The sequence below is a fragment of the Cryptotermes secundus genome, unplaced genomic scaffold, assembly GCF_002891405.2.
Source record: "Cryptotermes secundus unplaced genomic scaffold, Csec_1.0 scaffold250, whole genome shotgun sequence".
NCBI classification, from domain to species: Eukaryota; Metazoa; Arthropoda; class Insecta; order Blattodea; family Kalotermitidae; genus Cryptotermes; species Cryptotermes secundus.
Genome location: NW_019738873.1, coordinates 1434514 through 1450760, shown reverse-complemented (window position 1 = coordinate 1450760; position 16247 = coordinate 1434514). Strand labels below are relative to the sequence as shown.

General features: G+C 43.2%; 1 protein-coding gene across 1 annotated transcript in view; it reads right to left on the bottom strand.

Annotated features, from left to right (window-relative positions):
- Positions 1-2359: 2359 nt before the first annotated feature.
- The window catches only part of LOC111871144, a 168777-nt gene continuing 154889 nt past the window's right edge, over positions 2360-16247 (bottom strand). The window contains exons 3-6 of the mRNA XM_023864020.2: positions 12444-12586; positions 7228-7408; positions 6743-6857; positions 2360-3871 (exon numbers count right to left, since the gene is read on the bottom strand). Of these exons, the coding sequence (XP_023719788.1) occupies positions 3746-3871; positions 6743-6857; positions 7228-7408; positions 12444-12586 (565 nt within the window). The 3' untranslated portion in view covers positions 2360-3745. The remainder of the gene's footprint in view (positions 3872-6742; positions 6858-7227; positions 7409-12443; positions 12587-16247) is intronic.

Below are 16247 nucleotides of genomic sequence, written 5' to 3'. Positions count from 1 at the left end.
TTCATGAAAAAGATAGACCATTTATTTTAATTTTAATCCTTCTCTGACAATAAACAATTATACTATACAATAAAATAATTATGAACTCTCACTGAAATAAACACTTTCAAATGACAGAATTATCAAGTTTATCTCACCACCTTCTGCTGCTTCATCTTCCCCAGATAAATTCATTAATCCTGCTACAAGACGCAGCATAAGCAGGGAGACAAGCTTCTCCTGTGATACACATAATTAAAGACGAAAACTGTCTTTAGGCAAAACAGACATATTTATTTCTTTATATATATATATTAATCTTTCTTCCTCGCCCGGTACTATTCAGAGGCGATTCTGCAAGCAGTAATAGTAGTTCTACTGTATTAAGTCAATCGAGAAAAATGACTAGAGAAATCGCCCAGTTTCATCCACAAACATTTGTCTGTGCACGGCCTACTGGAGGGAGAATTGTTAGGAACAATTGTTGGGTGATGGAGCATGCTACATAATATAAATTCAATATATTTTACATTCAATGTTCAATACAACCGCGCACTGATATCTCTTGCTCCGAAAACGAAGCATTTGTTTAAGATAAGCGGCAAACTCAAATATATAAGTTAGTTCCATCGATTAATTTATAAAAGTATTTCGTAAAATGTCATTGCTTATTACACTGTAAGTGGATCATGTGTTCGCCACGTTCTGCCGTCACTGACAGACATTTGAATGTAAAATTGGGTTACGACGTACTATGACGGCGCGTTTATAGTACATGTATGTGTGCGCGCATGCGTGTGAAGTGGAATGCAAACTGAGATCACTTTGGCTAGCTGAGCAGAACGCTGCCCACTGCAACAGAGTCGCCATCTGAGCGTACGGGAGGGAAATAACGAGAGGGGGGATGGGTGGGGGGCACCCGTAGGCCTGTCTACCCATGTCCCCAGTAAATACTGTTCAATAAAGAAAAAAAAAAATTACAAAGTGCAGTATCAGTGAAATCTGTCTCTTATCAGGCACTTCGACAAGTATGGGGCAGGCTGTAAAATTCAGCGCTTGGATGTTTTGTCTATGGGTACAATTATTAGAATTGACATTATTGGACACTTTTGGCCGGGAATAAAATATTTTGGGGACTTTTCACATTTCAACAACATACAAATAAAGGTACAGAAATCACAACTAAATACGTAAAACATGTTTGGTTCTGAGCTATATTGCTATACACAGCACTCACCCATAAATACTGTTTTTCTCAATATGTGATGCATGTGAGGGCAAAGGATCATCTGGAAGTTGTCATCATCTGTACGTCATCAACTCCTTTGTCAATCCAATACTGTCCTCTTAAATCCAACTGACTTCATGCAAGAGTTCTCTTTGTGGGGAGAAATTCGGCGTTGACTCTCGTGGGATTTCTAGAGTTAGAATCCATAAACTGCCCATTCTCGGGGCTTCTTGTTGCGAGTTACTTGGTTTATTTCCAAATAAAGGGTTCAGAACGAAATTCCAATAACTTCTCATAACTTTAGTGGCGGCGACTCACAGGAATGTTGGCTGAATCATACATTCTTAAAATTATCTGCAGAAATAGCATATAAAGTTTTGAATACTTTGGAACTTTTTTTTTTCAAGATTACTTACATCCACGAAAATACGAGAATGGCTTAGATCAGTAAATTTAGTACTGCAGTTCGCGGGTGATATTTAAATAATCTAACATAGAACGCAGCACACACAAAAAAAAATTAGTTTATATTCTATGTAAATATTTCGTAATTTCATTATTGCGCTCTGTATCAGTTTGTACAACTGACTGAACTCTGCTACGTTTGTGGGCATTAAAACTGACCAGAGCCACCTAAAACAAGTACGAGGTCTGACAATAAAGTTCCCGAACTCGCCACCGTGCGCTTGCTATGGCAGCAGTGAACAGACACCTCAGTATGATTTGATGACGTCGACATATCAGCGTTTCATAGCTGTGTTGTTGTTGATCTATGTCAGTCTCTTTCTGAGTTGCGTCTATTATTGTCTGCGTGTGTTTTTGTGTACTGTCTCGAGAATGTCGCAGCTTGAATTGGAGCACTGTCTGTGAGGGAGTTTTTAGCTAGTAAACAAATAACTGTGCTGGAACGCCCTCCCTATTCACCGGATCTAGCCCCCAGTGACTTTCTGCTGCTCCCGAAGATAAAGGAAATATTGAAAGGAGGGCATTTTGATGACATTGATGACATCAGGAGTAATACGACGGCAGCTCTGAAGGCCATTCTACAAAACCAGTTCCAGAATTGTTTTGAAGGGTGGCGGGGCTAGGTGCTGGAGTCGGTGCATAGCTTCCCAAGGGGAGTACTTTGAAGGTGACCACAATGATATTCAGGAACTGGTTATGTAGTACTTCCACCACGATAAGTTCGCGAACTTTACTGACAAACCACGTAGAGTTTAATAACGATGCATCCCATCATCGCTAAGTAACAAGACTGTAATGTAATATTGAGGGTGTTTACAAATGTCTCTTCCGTGCGAACAAGGATAAGCAAGCACTTCACGACGAGGCGCAAATATCACGCATTCGCCCAGGTGCAATTTACAATATGTCGTGTCGTCGTGGAGCGGAAATGGATACAACGAAATGCATTTTGGTTTCTCGGTACTTCCGTATCTCTGCCAATTGTAACGCAGTTGTATGAGAGACACTGAAAAGAGTGTGTCAAGTCTTACAGTCAAATTACTTTTAAACGCTTACACGATAAAATTTCATCTTATAAAATGCAAATTTGTAACTTTTAGTATTTACATATTTATAGCTACGTCTAAGGCAAACAAAATAATCATATATTTAAATTTAAAAGTTAAACACGCAGAAAATACTCTTTTAGATATGTGAGTCGCATCCCCTTTCTGGTAACTAGTTTTCATATCGTCGGCTTTCAATGAGCAATCGTGAAATCGTAAGACACGCATATGGACGTCTCCCTCTGTATTAAGAGTTACAATGAACTCATTTTCAGGTTATAAATATTTAATTTCTTGCTTCGGAAATTTAACGAGAATATTCTTTACTAAATTTAAATATACGAAGCACCGTCCAAATCAAAATTACAAATTCATTAATTTGCTTACATTAACGAATGATAGCCCACAGAGTTTGCACTTGCCCTACCGAAGAGAATTGAACTAACGATCAACGAGGTTTGAAAATCGTTAACACAAGCCGGAAACTGAAGAAAAAAAAATAATTCTGACTAGCAGTTCTTTTTCCGCGAGCGAGTCTTCTGTATGCAAAGCCTTTTTTTAATATTTGCAGAATATAATTGCGTAGAAATGGCCACAATTTTATCGCAACGAACGAGACTCGATTAAAACCTTGATCCGGTAGAGCTGGCTGGATGCTGCATACTCAGTTCATCCTCGGGGACGCATGCTGAACCAGTTCTGCAGCTCACAGATGTGTGTACAGGCAAGTAAATAATACTGGATCAAAACCAACAGAAAACAATTACAATTCTCGGTTTCACATACCAGAAATCCAGTTACTGCCATAAACGTATGTTGGTGCAAGAAACGGCGCATGCGTGGAAGTACGGCTTATGCATCAGTGTGGGTGGTTGTAACATTTCCGCTGAAACGTGTATCGAATGGGCCGTTCCTATTTTCGCGTATCTTCGTTATATGTGAGCTGTATTTTTGTTTTCTCCTTCTGTCGTCTCCTGCTTTCTTTCTAAAGACTTACAAAGACTTGAGAGTTCAGAGGAGCCGTGACTCAAGTGCGGCGATAGAAATAAGAAGATATCACAAAGACGCAGACGAGCAGAAACTGCGGGCAGGTGTGACTGCTGGCAGAATATTCACACTGGTCAGAGCCGTGAGGGTAATTCTCGCAATGAGCCTAGAATAGAAAAACAAAATATATTTATTATGAACTTAAAAGCTGTCTGGCAAAATGTTGCAATTATGCAGTTACTTGCGACATTATTATTATTATTATTATTATTATTATTATTATTAGAGGGGGCGGGTTTCCCCATGCACTTAGATCAGTTATTGGTCCATTGTGCGTCCCCTTTTAATTTCTGCTGTCGCCATACCCTACCGGTACTAGTGCGTGTTATCAGCCCCGTTCAGCCAACGAGGTCGGCCCTCGGTACCTGATATTTCCCCCATCTACCAGAGGCATTGGAAACTACTTGGGCGGGAAACTTGTTGCCTAACTTAGCTCAGAGGTCTCCTAGAGACATGAGGATCTTTTACGTGCCGTAAATCTACGACACGGGACCCACGGCTTAAAGTCCTTCCCGGAATTTTTCCGCCCTTAAAAATTCCACGACCTCCGCAGGGGTTTGAACCCGCGTACCTTGAGTCATGAGGTGGGAACGTTACCCCTAGACTACGGAGGCGGCTTACTTGCGACATTCTTAAGCAAAAGGAAGTAGCGCTTAACATTCGCATAAGAGATATAGCATTATGTAAGATTTGAGGTTTTCACGGCGGTGACTATAAAGAAAGCAGTCTTCTGGGATGTGGCACCGTGTCAGCACCTGCTCAAGCCGGTTCCTCGCTCGCGGATTTTTCTCCTTTCTTCTACCCTGAAGATGGAAGCGATACGTTCCTCCGAATACAACACCTATACGGCGCCACATCCCAGAAGACGGCTTTCTTCAGATATAGCTTTGTTCTCGGATGATTTTCTTCGTCTATGTTTAGTACCTGCAGATCCCGGTGGCGGCGCGGTCTAAGGCATGAACCTCCTTCGCTCTCTCGAAGGCTGGGGTCGTGGGTTCGAATCCCTCTCAAACATGGATATCTGTATGAGTTTATTCTGTGTCTATGTCAGGTAGCGGCCTTGCGAATGGCTGATCCCCCGTCCAATGAGGCCTACTGACTGTGTACAGGATTAAGAAACTGAAAAAAGAGGCCAAGATCCAGCAAAAGGGCTGTAGAGAGAGAGAGAGATAGGTAGACAGGTAAATAGGTGGGTAGGTAGACAGACAGAGACAGATAAATAGATAGCTGGATAGATAGATAGATAGATAGATAGATAGATAGATAGGTGGGTAGGTAGACAGACAGAGATAGATAGATAGATAGATAGACAGACAGACAGATAGATAGATAGATAGGTGGGTAGGTAGACAGACAGAGATAGATAGATAGATAGATAGACAGACAGACAGAGACAGACAGACAGACAGATAGATAGGTGGGTAGGTAGACAGACAGAGACAGATAAATAGATAGATAGTGTTCGTTACCTTGATAAACAACAAATTTGGTATTTCGTCCATTGCTTCTTTGTCATTTTCAGGTTGAATGAATATGGTGCCCATTATCTGCGGCCCATTTCTTATCACACGGGCCAGCGATTCCAAATGAGCAATTACTGAACAAGAAACTGAGACACCAGAAATAGCTACACCACAGAAAACTGTAAGTGACGTCAGGTTGCGGTTTCTGTAGAACTATTCCAGGGAATGGAATGGTTTCCTCACACCACAAAACCCACGGTAAGTCCACAGCATTGCACTGCAAAAATGTTGAATGTACGAGGTAGACACTGCGTCTGTCTTCATTTTTACAACTATTTACTTATATCAAAAAAAGAACGTACTTGACTAAGTGTTCTCTCACGTCGAGTTTTACTTTTCAAAACTAAACAGTTTTATTTGCAACGCAACGGTTGGGTTTTTGGCAAACTGAACNCTCGTTTGTTAATGTTTCCGAATTCCAATAGAAATAACACGAGTTCAGAAACAGACTTCTGGGATTTGGCACCGTGTATATGTGGTGTTAACCGACGTTTCGCCTCCATCTTCAGGGTAGAAGAAAAAATATACAAGAAATCTGCAATCGAAGAGACCGTGAGAACCGGTAAAAGCAGATGGAGGCGATACGTTCCTCCGAAACGTCGGTTAACACCACATATACACGGTGCCAAATCCCAGAAGTCTGTTTCTGAACTCGTGTTATTTCTATTGGAATTCGGAAACATTAACAAACGAGAGCAATATCTTCGGCGTTACTTTATAACTTCCGTCCGTCCGTCCGTCCGTCCGTGGCTTACGTCCTTTTGTTGGGCCTTGGCCGCGTTTCCCGTTTCTTATTCCTATACAGAATTCAGTAGAATCCTTGGACGGGGATCAGCCGTTCGCAAGCCCGCTACCTACACAGGGTAACACAAACAAAATAAAAGCAGACAGATATTCATGCCTTGAGTAGAATTCGAACCCACGATCCCAGCGTTCGAGCGACCGCATGCCCACTGTGATCGGCCTTGTGGGACCAATAACGCATAACAATATGATTAACATTTTCCTGTTGTAATTTTAGTTTAATTTGTGGTTTGCAATGTCTTCATCATTCCATGTTAAAGTTATAAAATGTTGTATGTGGTAAAAAATTCTATTACGTATACAGTAATAATCCCCCCCTCCCCAAAGATGTCTCCACCTTGTGGTGGTGGGGCTTGTGTGACTGTGACCTGGAGAGCTATGCCGGCGGTAGTTTAACTACCGATAGGGTCACCCATGCCGGAAATATCAAAGGGTAGAGTCCAGACCCTGCTCCTCCAGGCAGGGGGTTGGGAATGGGGCTAATGACACCATCCTGTAAAAATAATTTTGTTCAGAAACCTAACAACCAGCCTCGGGTCATCATGCGTGGGTCCATTCCTGTGGCAGCACGCACTGGTTGTGGAGGAGGTCAAGGCTCACCCAGGGCTGTAGCGCCGAGAGGTAGGTATGAAACGATAAGATTTTCATACCTGGATTAAGGAAAACGACATCTGATTTAGGAAATCCTCTGTAAACTTGGCAGTCTCCTCCCCACACTTCTTCATCACGATCCTTTGCGAACACACCAAGTAGTCCCGGAAAGAACTGGAACAATAAATCCCCAATGGATAAAGAATTCGGTGTGTTTGAACCAATCAACGATCTGAGAAATCCATTCATTTAAAAGCTTTTCGACATAAAAGTAAGTAAAAAAAGGAAAGCTATCCCTGTACCGGGCCGTGAAGGCCCATATGGTTGTGAGACGTTGATGGTCCCACATTTTCTAGACAATCGGCTCAAAAATTGCGGTAAGGTTGTCAGCCTTACGCTCCGGCCGCGCTTTACTCCCCCAGGAAAATTATTTAATTAATTCCTGGTATTCTTCGACGTGTCCTGTTAAAAGTAAGTGAGAAACGATTAGAACGCAGCCACTTGAAACTGAATTGCATCTGCTCGTGTTTGCACGCTGACTTACCAGCACACTGTTCTCAGCTCTTCATCTCGTCCCACAGCCTCGGACGCAGTCTCGTTGTTCGATCTCTTGCGCTGTTCGTTTACGCGCGCGTGAACCTCTCCAATCTTCTGCTGGTACTTATGCACGCAGTCCTCATACTCTGTACTCACTTCACGCATGCACGGTGCGTGAATCAGGAACTCTGCAAAGCGACACACAAGAGTCCTTGAGAATTACTGACGATTTGCACTAACAGATGGACTAGGTGCCAAAGCCAGAAGGAAAGATACCACAGGGAAGACCAAGGCGTAGGTAAAATGGATCTAAAGAGATAGGAAGGAATGGTATGGATTGGATTGATCTGGCTTAGGATAGGGACCAGTGGAAGGCTCTTGTGAACACGGTAATGAACCTTCGGGTTCCATAAAATGCTGGGAAATTGAGCAGCTGCAGAATTGGCGGTTCCTCCAGAAGGACTCAGCTCCATGAATAAGCAAGTAAGTAAGTAACAGATGGACTGTCTGGCTGTATACTTGAATAGTGTGGCTGAAAATGATGGTCCGATATCATGCATTAAGGATGTTCCTTGGGCACTGTCCACTGTTTGACGTTGAGATTACGTCTGCAAACTTTCGGTGCCTGGCAAAGAAGCGGTGTTCCAGTAAGGGTCAATGTCCCAAACCAGAGGGCACTTCCTATCACTTCTCGTTTACTTGAACACCATAAACAACCAGGCCGAGACATGTTGCCACAATATCAAATAAATGATGAAGGATTAACAACAGCAGCTGATCGTTTTCAGTTGCCGAAGTCGGTTCCTACCCACACGGTATCCCAAGTTTCACTGCCGTCCACACAGAACCCTACAACTGCACTCTAGGACGGGTAAGTCCAATATAATTAGGTCTTCAAACGCATTTTTCTGAGATACATTTTAAGAATTTAGGTTTGAACATTTCTAAGCGACGAAAGTACAAGTTACCCAGTTGATATAGCGTTATTACAGGCACTGAGAGGCCTCTTTCTTTGTTGCTAGTGGGGTGGGACTAAGTCCCTTGTACTGCGACCACTTCTGGCCTCTTGTACCAGCCCCAGATGATAGGTGAGGGTGATTGTGGAGCAATTGGTGGAATGAAGATTGGCAGGGGAAACCGAAGTACTCAGATAAAACCCGCCCCAGCGCCACTTTGTCCACCACAAATCCCGCTTGACCAGATCCAGGATCGAACCCGGGCCGCGGCGGTGGGAAGCCAGCAACTAACCGCTTGAGCTATGGCGCGGCCTTCTTCCCCCTTAATAAGCCACGAAAGAGCAGCTTTGAAGAAACGAAAAGTTCGCAGTGTGTGTTATAACAAAGGTCGAAGCGACCTTCCCACATCTGTGTTGACTGCTTTTAATTGTATTGCTCCTCTGCGTTGGTATGACAGTGATAATTCACGGAAGTGACGTGGTAAGGAAGAGACGGTCTTGCTTCCTCTCAAACTACACGTCACAGACGAATCTTCTTACTTGGTATTGTCCAGGCGGAAATGAGCAACGCCTGATGTTCAGCGGACCAGCGAATTACTTTCCATGCGGAGCTGCAGCAAGTTTCAGCTGGTCTAGTGCAGTGGTTCTCAAACTGGGATGTACAGCTCCCTGAAGGCGGTAAGATTGCCCAGGGGGACGCTAAGAGGCAAGGGGGCGACAGAGGGCACTGGCGGTGGCCCTCTCAAAATACGTTGCTCGGTATTTACAATTGAAGTGATTTCAGATCAGGTTTCAGAAACTGGTATCACTTCATCAAGTGCAGCCATCTCATTAATAATTCACTAACAGTGAAGCAGTTACCTTATCTTGTTGTTCTTATCTTCCTTACTGAGCTGTGCAAACCGCCATTCTGAAAAATTTTTATAGCGTAGGACTGGGATCACTGGGGACGAGTTTATGGAACCAAGTGTTAGGTGGCCCGAAAAAGTTTGGGAACCACTGGACTAGTGGATGATATATATTAGCATTTTTGTTTTATGTATACAGATTAGAGCCCCTAACCGTCTCTCAGATTCATAATTGATTCCCAAATTCTGACATTTAGTGGGCCCGCTGTAGGGCTCATGAAGACACAACATGGAAATACACGCACAGAGATCAATGTAAAAGTAAAGTAAAGTAAAGAAAAGTAAAGTAAAGCTATCCCTGTAACAGGCCGTGGAGGCCCATAGGGTTGTGACATGTTGAGGGTCCCACACTTTCTAGACAATCGGCACATAGATAACGGTAAGGTTGTCAGCCCTACGCGCCGGCCGCCCTTTACCCCCAAGAATATTCCTGGTACTCATTTCTGTTAGAGGCTGAGTCGACGCCAGGGCCACAGTGCAGCTGGAACGATTAGGTAAATTGAAAAAGAAATTCAATGACATCGGGATTCGATCCCGCGACCTTCCGGCTTACAGCATAGTGCCTCAACCAACCACGCTACCGCGTGCCCCCACAAATCAATGTTTCGGGTGATTTTCGGCCTGCCTAACGTCCACAGCGTTCAAGCTTTCTAAATACACACACGAAACATAACCTCAAGGAAATTTTGAAGAACCTAAACAGTATTAATGAGATACGTATTTTACCTGAAAGATGGCAGCACAACCTCAAGGCACCAATTTACTGTACTAATTTAGTATTCATAATACAGAATTTGGGTTTAGGTTCTGAAGTGACACTGCCAAAGAGAAGACACGTATTCATGTCTCAATGAAGAGAAGACAACAGATATCCGCGTTCGCTTTCGTCACTTCAGTAACTGACAGTGAAAGCCGCTGAAATTGGATTTTAACTTCGCGTTTCAAATGTTGCTTTTCAGGGATCGCTCGTCTACGTTAATTCGAATGTCTCAGAATTCTCCACGGAACCTCGTGCGCCCTTCGTCTCAGCCTAAAGAACATCTGCACAGTTATCAAAAGAGAATCCATTCGGTAGCGAGAATTCCGTAAGAATCCAAAGAAATCTGTTGACCAAACCAAAAGTAAGTTGCAGTATTACATATGTTATGTAACGGGCTGTGGAGGCCTGTAGGGTTGTGAGAGGTCGAGGCTCCCACATTTTCTAGACAGTCTGCTCACAGATGGCGATATGACTGTCAGCCTTATGGACCGGCCGTCCTTTACCCCCAGGAAGATTCCTGGTACTCATTTCTGTCATATACCGAGTTGACCCCAGGTATATAGTGCGGCAGGAAGGGTTAGGTAAATTGAAAAAACACAATAAACACATCCGGAATCAACCCGCGACTTTGCGGCTTGTAGCATAGTGCTTCATCAACTACGGTACCGCGTGCTGTCATGGATTCGTGTACAAGACTATGAGATGTGAAGAAGTTGTTAAGAACAAAATAAGGCCAAGATTTACAGAAGTCCTAACGCTTGAAATTGGATTAATAAACTTATTGATTCTGTCTAGAGAAAGAATGGGGCACGCGGTAGCGTAGTTGGTTGAGACACTATGCTACAAGCAGGAAGGTCGTGGGTTCGATTTCCGATGAGGCCACTGTATTTTTCTATTGACCTACTCCTTCGTGCAGCATTATGGTCCTGGGGGTCGACTCAGTTTCTAACAGAAATGGGTATCAGGAATCTTTCTGGGGGTAAAAGGCGGCCTGCGCCTAAGACTGACAACTTTATCGCCTTCTGTGAGCCGATTGTCAACAAAATGTGGGAGCCTCGACGTCTCACGACCCTATGTGCCTCCACGGCCTCTTACAGAGATAGCTTTATCTTTTTATCTTGGAAGAAAAAGGAAGTCTATTATTTCGTTTGTTTACGGCGGGTGATAAGACTGTCTGTAGCAATTATGCTACCAACTTCAGAAAACACGTGATACTGTGTGCGGGCAAGCAGGCTGCCGGGGAGACCTGACAACTGTCAACACATGTCGCAGAATGAGAGGTGTATATACTTCGGGGAAGATACAGGCGTAAATAAGAATGATAACATTTTAGCGTGTAGAGCCTTTCTAGGTAACAGCTCGGTAAACACGTTCCCGCGGCAACAATACGGACATTTTTGGAAACAGTTGTTTTCTAATAGGCCCGTGCAAAGAACAACCCTTCCGCTGGATGGACGCTGCCGTTTAGAGTGGACCTGAGACCGGGAGCAGAGGAGTAGCCACTGTTAGGAGCCGTTACTAGTTTTGTGGTCAACAAATCCAATATTCAGTTCAGGAAGATCGTCCAGAGGCACACTCAGACACCTGACAATATTCAAATGGATCTTAAGGATATAGTAAGAGAATATGTGGGCCGTATTAATGTAACTCAGGGGAGAAGCCAATGACGGAGTGTTATGAACCTTCGGGTTCCGTAAAACGTGGGATATTTCTTTGGCAACTTGGGGATTATTAATTTAGCAATAAGAATTTTGGTCAATGTAGTTAATTAGAAGGTTAGAACTAACAGCAAACCGACCTTTCAAGTATGACTGAATGAACTATATAAACAGATTCTGCAAGAAGACGACAGTAAATATTCGTGTTGCTGTCTCGTCGCCAGAGTGCAGGCCAGGACAGAAGAATATCTAACAGATCATTTGGAAACGTGGCACAGTTCAGATATTTGGAAGTGACTGTAACAGCTCAAAATTTGCTTCAGGAGGAAATTAAGAGGAGATTGAACTCGGGCAATGCTTGCTACCATTCAGTCCAGAACCTTTTATCTTTCCGCCTGCTGTCTAAAAACGTAAAAACTATAATATACGAAACTATATTTTGCCTGTGGTTCTGTATTGGTGTGAAACTTTGTCTCTGATATTAAGGGAGGAACATATACTGAGGGTGTTTGAAAACAGGGCGTTGAGAATATTTGGACGGAAGAGGGAAGAAGTGACAGGAAGTTGGAAAAACTACATAATGCGGAGCTTCATAACTTGTACTCTTTACCGGATAAATTTGGAATGATGAAATCAAGAAGTATGAGATGCGAGTGGCGCATGTAGCACGAATAGGGAAAAGAAAAATGCTTAAAGGATTTTGGTGGGGATATCAGAAAGAAAGATACCACTGGAAAGACATAAACGCAGATGGTAAGATAATATTAAAATGGGGTAGTATGGATTTGATTTATCTTGCTTAGGATAGGAACCAGTGGAGGGATCTTGTGAACAAGGTAATGAACCTTCGGGTTCCATAAAGTTTTGGGAAATTCTTGATTAGCTAAGAGACTAGCAGCTTCTGAAGAAGGGCTGGAGTTAGGCTACTGCGTAGCAACTTGCCTTCCTGGTAGGGGCCCGGATTACACAGCTTCTTGATGACTTGCGTCGTGCCGTCGTACAGCCGGTTGAAGTGGTTCCGTTTCTCCTCCGTCATGCACCGCCGAGTGAAGCTGTCGATGCAACGGATTCCTCGGTTCAGATCCCTGCAACCACAATCAGCAACTTGGTTTCAATTTTCATTGGCGATGTTGGCTACAATGATAGAATCCCCACTAAATATGCTCTCTTCTGTTCGGTATACTACAAAATCGCAAAGGAAACGACTACAAACTTGACGAATGCAGGAGAGTATTAGATCGAATCACTAACCGAGGAGGCTGGCGTATATTCAATATTCCGAGGCAAATGGCCGTGTGTTTTCCTAGTGTTTTATAGTGAATGGAAGGTGAAGTTATCTGTAACAGGCTGTGGAGGCCCATGCGGTTGTGAAAGGTTGAGGCTCCCACATTTTCTAGACAATCTGCTCACAGAAGGTGTGAGGCTGTCTTACAGCCTCAGTATGCAAAGGTTAGGACAGGAGGCGAAATCTCCAACACCGCTTTCTCATAGCGTTCCGAATTCTGATGCACTCGACTTTATGACCAGAATCTCATTCTAGTTGAATGCATCGTTAAACAACCTACGGTCCAGTCCAGTCTCTACGGAGCCCGAAATATTAATTAAAGTAAGATTTAAGATTCTCACAACGCTGGTTATGAAGAGTATCTTCTGGGATACAAAGCCGTGTAGGCCGTTGAAAGTCAATAGACGTTTCGGATGAACATATACCCTCCATCCTAATAGTGGAAGAATAAGCTGAGTTGAGGTTACCATAAGGGATCCAATTTATAATGGAAATCATAGATTGACGGCAATGACTCCCCAAATAGCGGGCCGACAAAGTTCACAGATAAAATATTTTCTTTAAAATTCGGGTTAACTTCACTGCCTGGAGCGGTGAGCGGCAGTTCTGAATTCGAAAGGTATATAGTTCAATGTACAGGTAACATATTTAGCCTTCCTTATTCAGATAATATAAAAGTAGGCTTATGAGATCAACATTCTGTCTGTGTGTCTGTGTTTCCCCATATTAACTTCTGAATGGATTAACCGGTCTTTATGAAACTTGGTATGTATATCATGGCACCTTATCTCATCTCAACGACGTACTTCATGAATGTCTTCATGTTTACGTGTGTATCCCCTACTGTTGATAGGCAACGGCTCAGTAAAAGCATTACCGCGGCAACGAATACACATTCAATAATAGAAAATTTGTTGGAGACATCGTTTTCTATGCGGTCGGTGCCGTATCAAAAGGAAAGTAGACAGTTCTTCCGACAAATTCATTTTCTTTCAGTACATTGTAACAACATTTGAGCCGGTCACAGTAACCGGTCACTCGGACGCTGGGATCGTGGGTTCGAATCCCAGACAGGGCATGGATGTTTGGTTTGTGTATGCGTTTATTCTACGTTTGTGTTGTCCTGTATTTAGGTAGAGGCCTTGCGACGGGCTGATCCCCCGCCCAAGGAGTCTGTGTAACAAGAAACAGGAAACTGAAGAAGCGGCCAGGGCCCTGAATGGGTTGCAAGCGTCACCAACAGAGAGAAAGAAGGAAGGAAGTCTAAATAGTGAAACTCGGTTTTTAAACCAACACCGTAATAATTATGTTGTTATTATAACTAAGAGTAAAATAAGACACTTTTCCATATAACGACTCCATTACAACGGCCGAGGTTTCATAGGGTCAAATAAGAAATAAATGACTTGAATATAACAAAGTTCCCGGTGACCCGGCCGAGAGTAATGCAGGAAATACAGACCCTACATTAATCTGCTCGACAAGAGCAAACTGCCGTGTCTTTGCAGTGTTTCTGTACCCCGCAAAGCACAGTATCTCGGGAGAAATTCATCACTGTATATAAGATATACAAAACTTTCCACTTTACACGAAATACACAAAGATTGAACTTTAATAACAACACACTGATAGGTACAAGGCTGCGTTTGCTTATAAAAGCCACCGCGCTTAACTCTCAACATAGAAACAGTGCAGTGATGTCCATTAGTGAACGTGATTAAAATTGGCAACAGTAATTGTGTTCAGGAAAAGCTATGCAAACCTGCAATATATTAATTTAGAAAGTACTTTGGTCACAAAAGTTAAAAATTCTGGGAAGTCCTGCAATATCTATATAGTGATGACTGAGGAGGGAAGGTGGGGATAGGGGGGGGAGGGGCTGAATTAACTGAAATTGCAGGATGGGCTATCCGTGTGAGTGCTGATAGCGTTCGCAATGCTTTTTTTTCATTTCAAAACAAATTTGAATACACATTAATTTAATTAAAGAGACATCGGATCACGTAACACGATCGGACTCTCTGGCAGAGTCAGAAGTTTTTTTTTTTCATTTAAATAAAGTTCTTTCAACTTCAGGTCCAGGGTATTTTTAAGAGCATACCAGCTATCGGTCTCTCCGATAACGTTTCCAGAATACTACAAAACCGTACACAAATATTACATACTGGATGACTTGCACTTTATATTTACAAAAAACTAAATTTGTTCTTTCGAATTATAACCACCTTTAGACAGAAATTAATTTCGAAATCTTTATTTCATGTGTTTTTGGCACTGTGCTACAAGTCGGAAGGTCGCGAGTTCAATTCCCGATGTCACTGGACTTCTAACTAGACCTAACTCTTCCAGCGGCACTATGGCCCTGGGGTCGACTCAGCCTCTAACAGAAATACAACGTAAGTACCATGAATCTTCCTTGAGGTAAAGGGCGGCCGGCGCTTAAGGCTGACAACATTACTTCCATCTGTGAGCCGACTGTCTAGACTCTAGAGAATGAGGGAGCCTCGACGCCTCACGCCCCTATGGACCACCACGGCCTGGTACAGGGATAGCTTCACCTTACGCACAATGGAAATATCCATATGCAGGAATAATATTAGTAATATTAACTTTCATACTCAAATAGAAACTTCTTTCCAAGGTAAATGAGCATTGGCGTGGGGGGAACCTCCAGTCGCCTCAAGCAAAATATGACGACAGAGTCCACTGTGCGCCCATGGTCCTTCAACGCTAGGACCAGATCTGTAGTGACAAGAGCTAGGAACAGGAAATATTTTCTTAATTTCTAAAATATAGACCTGGTAAACGTAAAGTTGCTCGGTCACGCGTGCACTGTCTTCGCTCGCTCCGAAGCTGGGATCGTGGGTTCGAATCCCACCCAGGGCATGGATGTTTGTGTACAGGTAGAGGCCTTGCGACGAGCTGATCACCCGACCAAGGAGTCCTACCGAATGTGTAAGATCTAGAAAAAAAACCGAAGTGAACGGAGAAGTTCATGGAGGTAGGCCTAGGCCCACTGAGGCTGTAGTGCCAAGGGAAAAAAAAACGTAACGTTGTCCCTGTGCTTACCTAATTAAGCACAAGGCCATGAAGGCGTATGGGGGAGTGGATGTATAGATCCACGTTTTATTGACCTCGGCACTAACTGGAGGAGAGTGTTCAGCTTCACGCCCCTGCCGCTTTACCCCGGTTCCCATTGGATAGGGGTCTGTGTGGGTACCAGAGCCGGTCTGAACGACTATAAACCTTTGTGTGTCTAAATGTTTCCACGTGTTTATTGCTGCGTGACGAATAGTAGCCGGGTTTTGGAATGATTTCATTTACTAGCGCTTCCTTTAAAACCTCTCTTAATCGCAATCAGTTATAATAACTCATAATACTTGACTGCTGAGGACTCGCTCCATTCTCGCTCTATGACTGACTTCCGGTTTATGACTTTACTTACATAGTCTGAAAGCAGA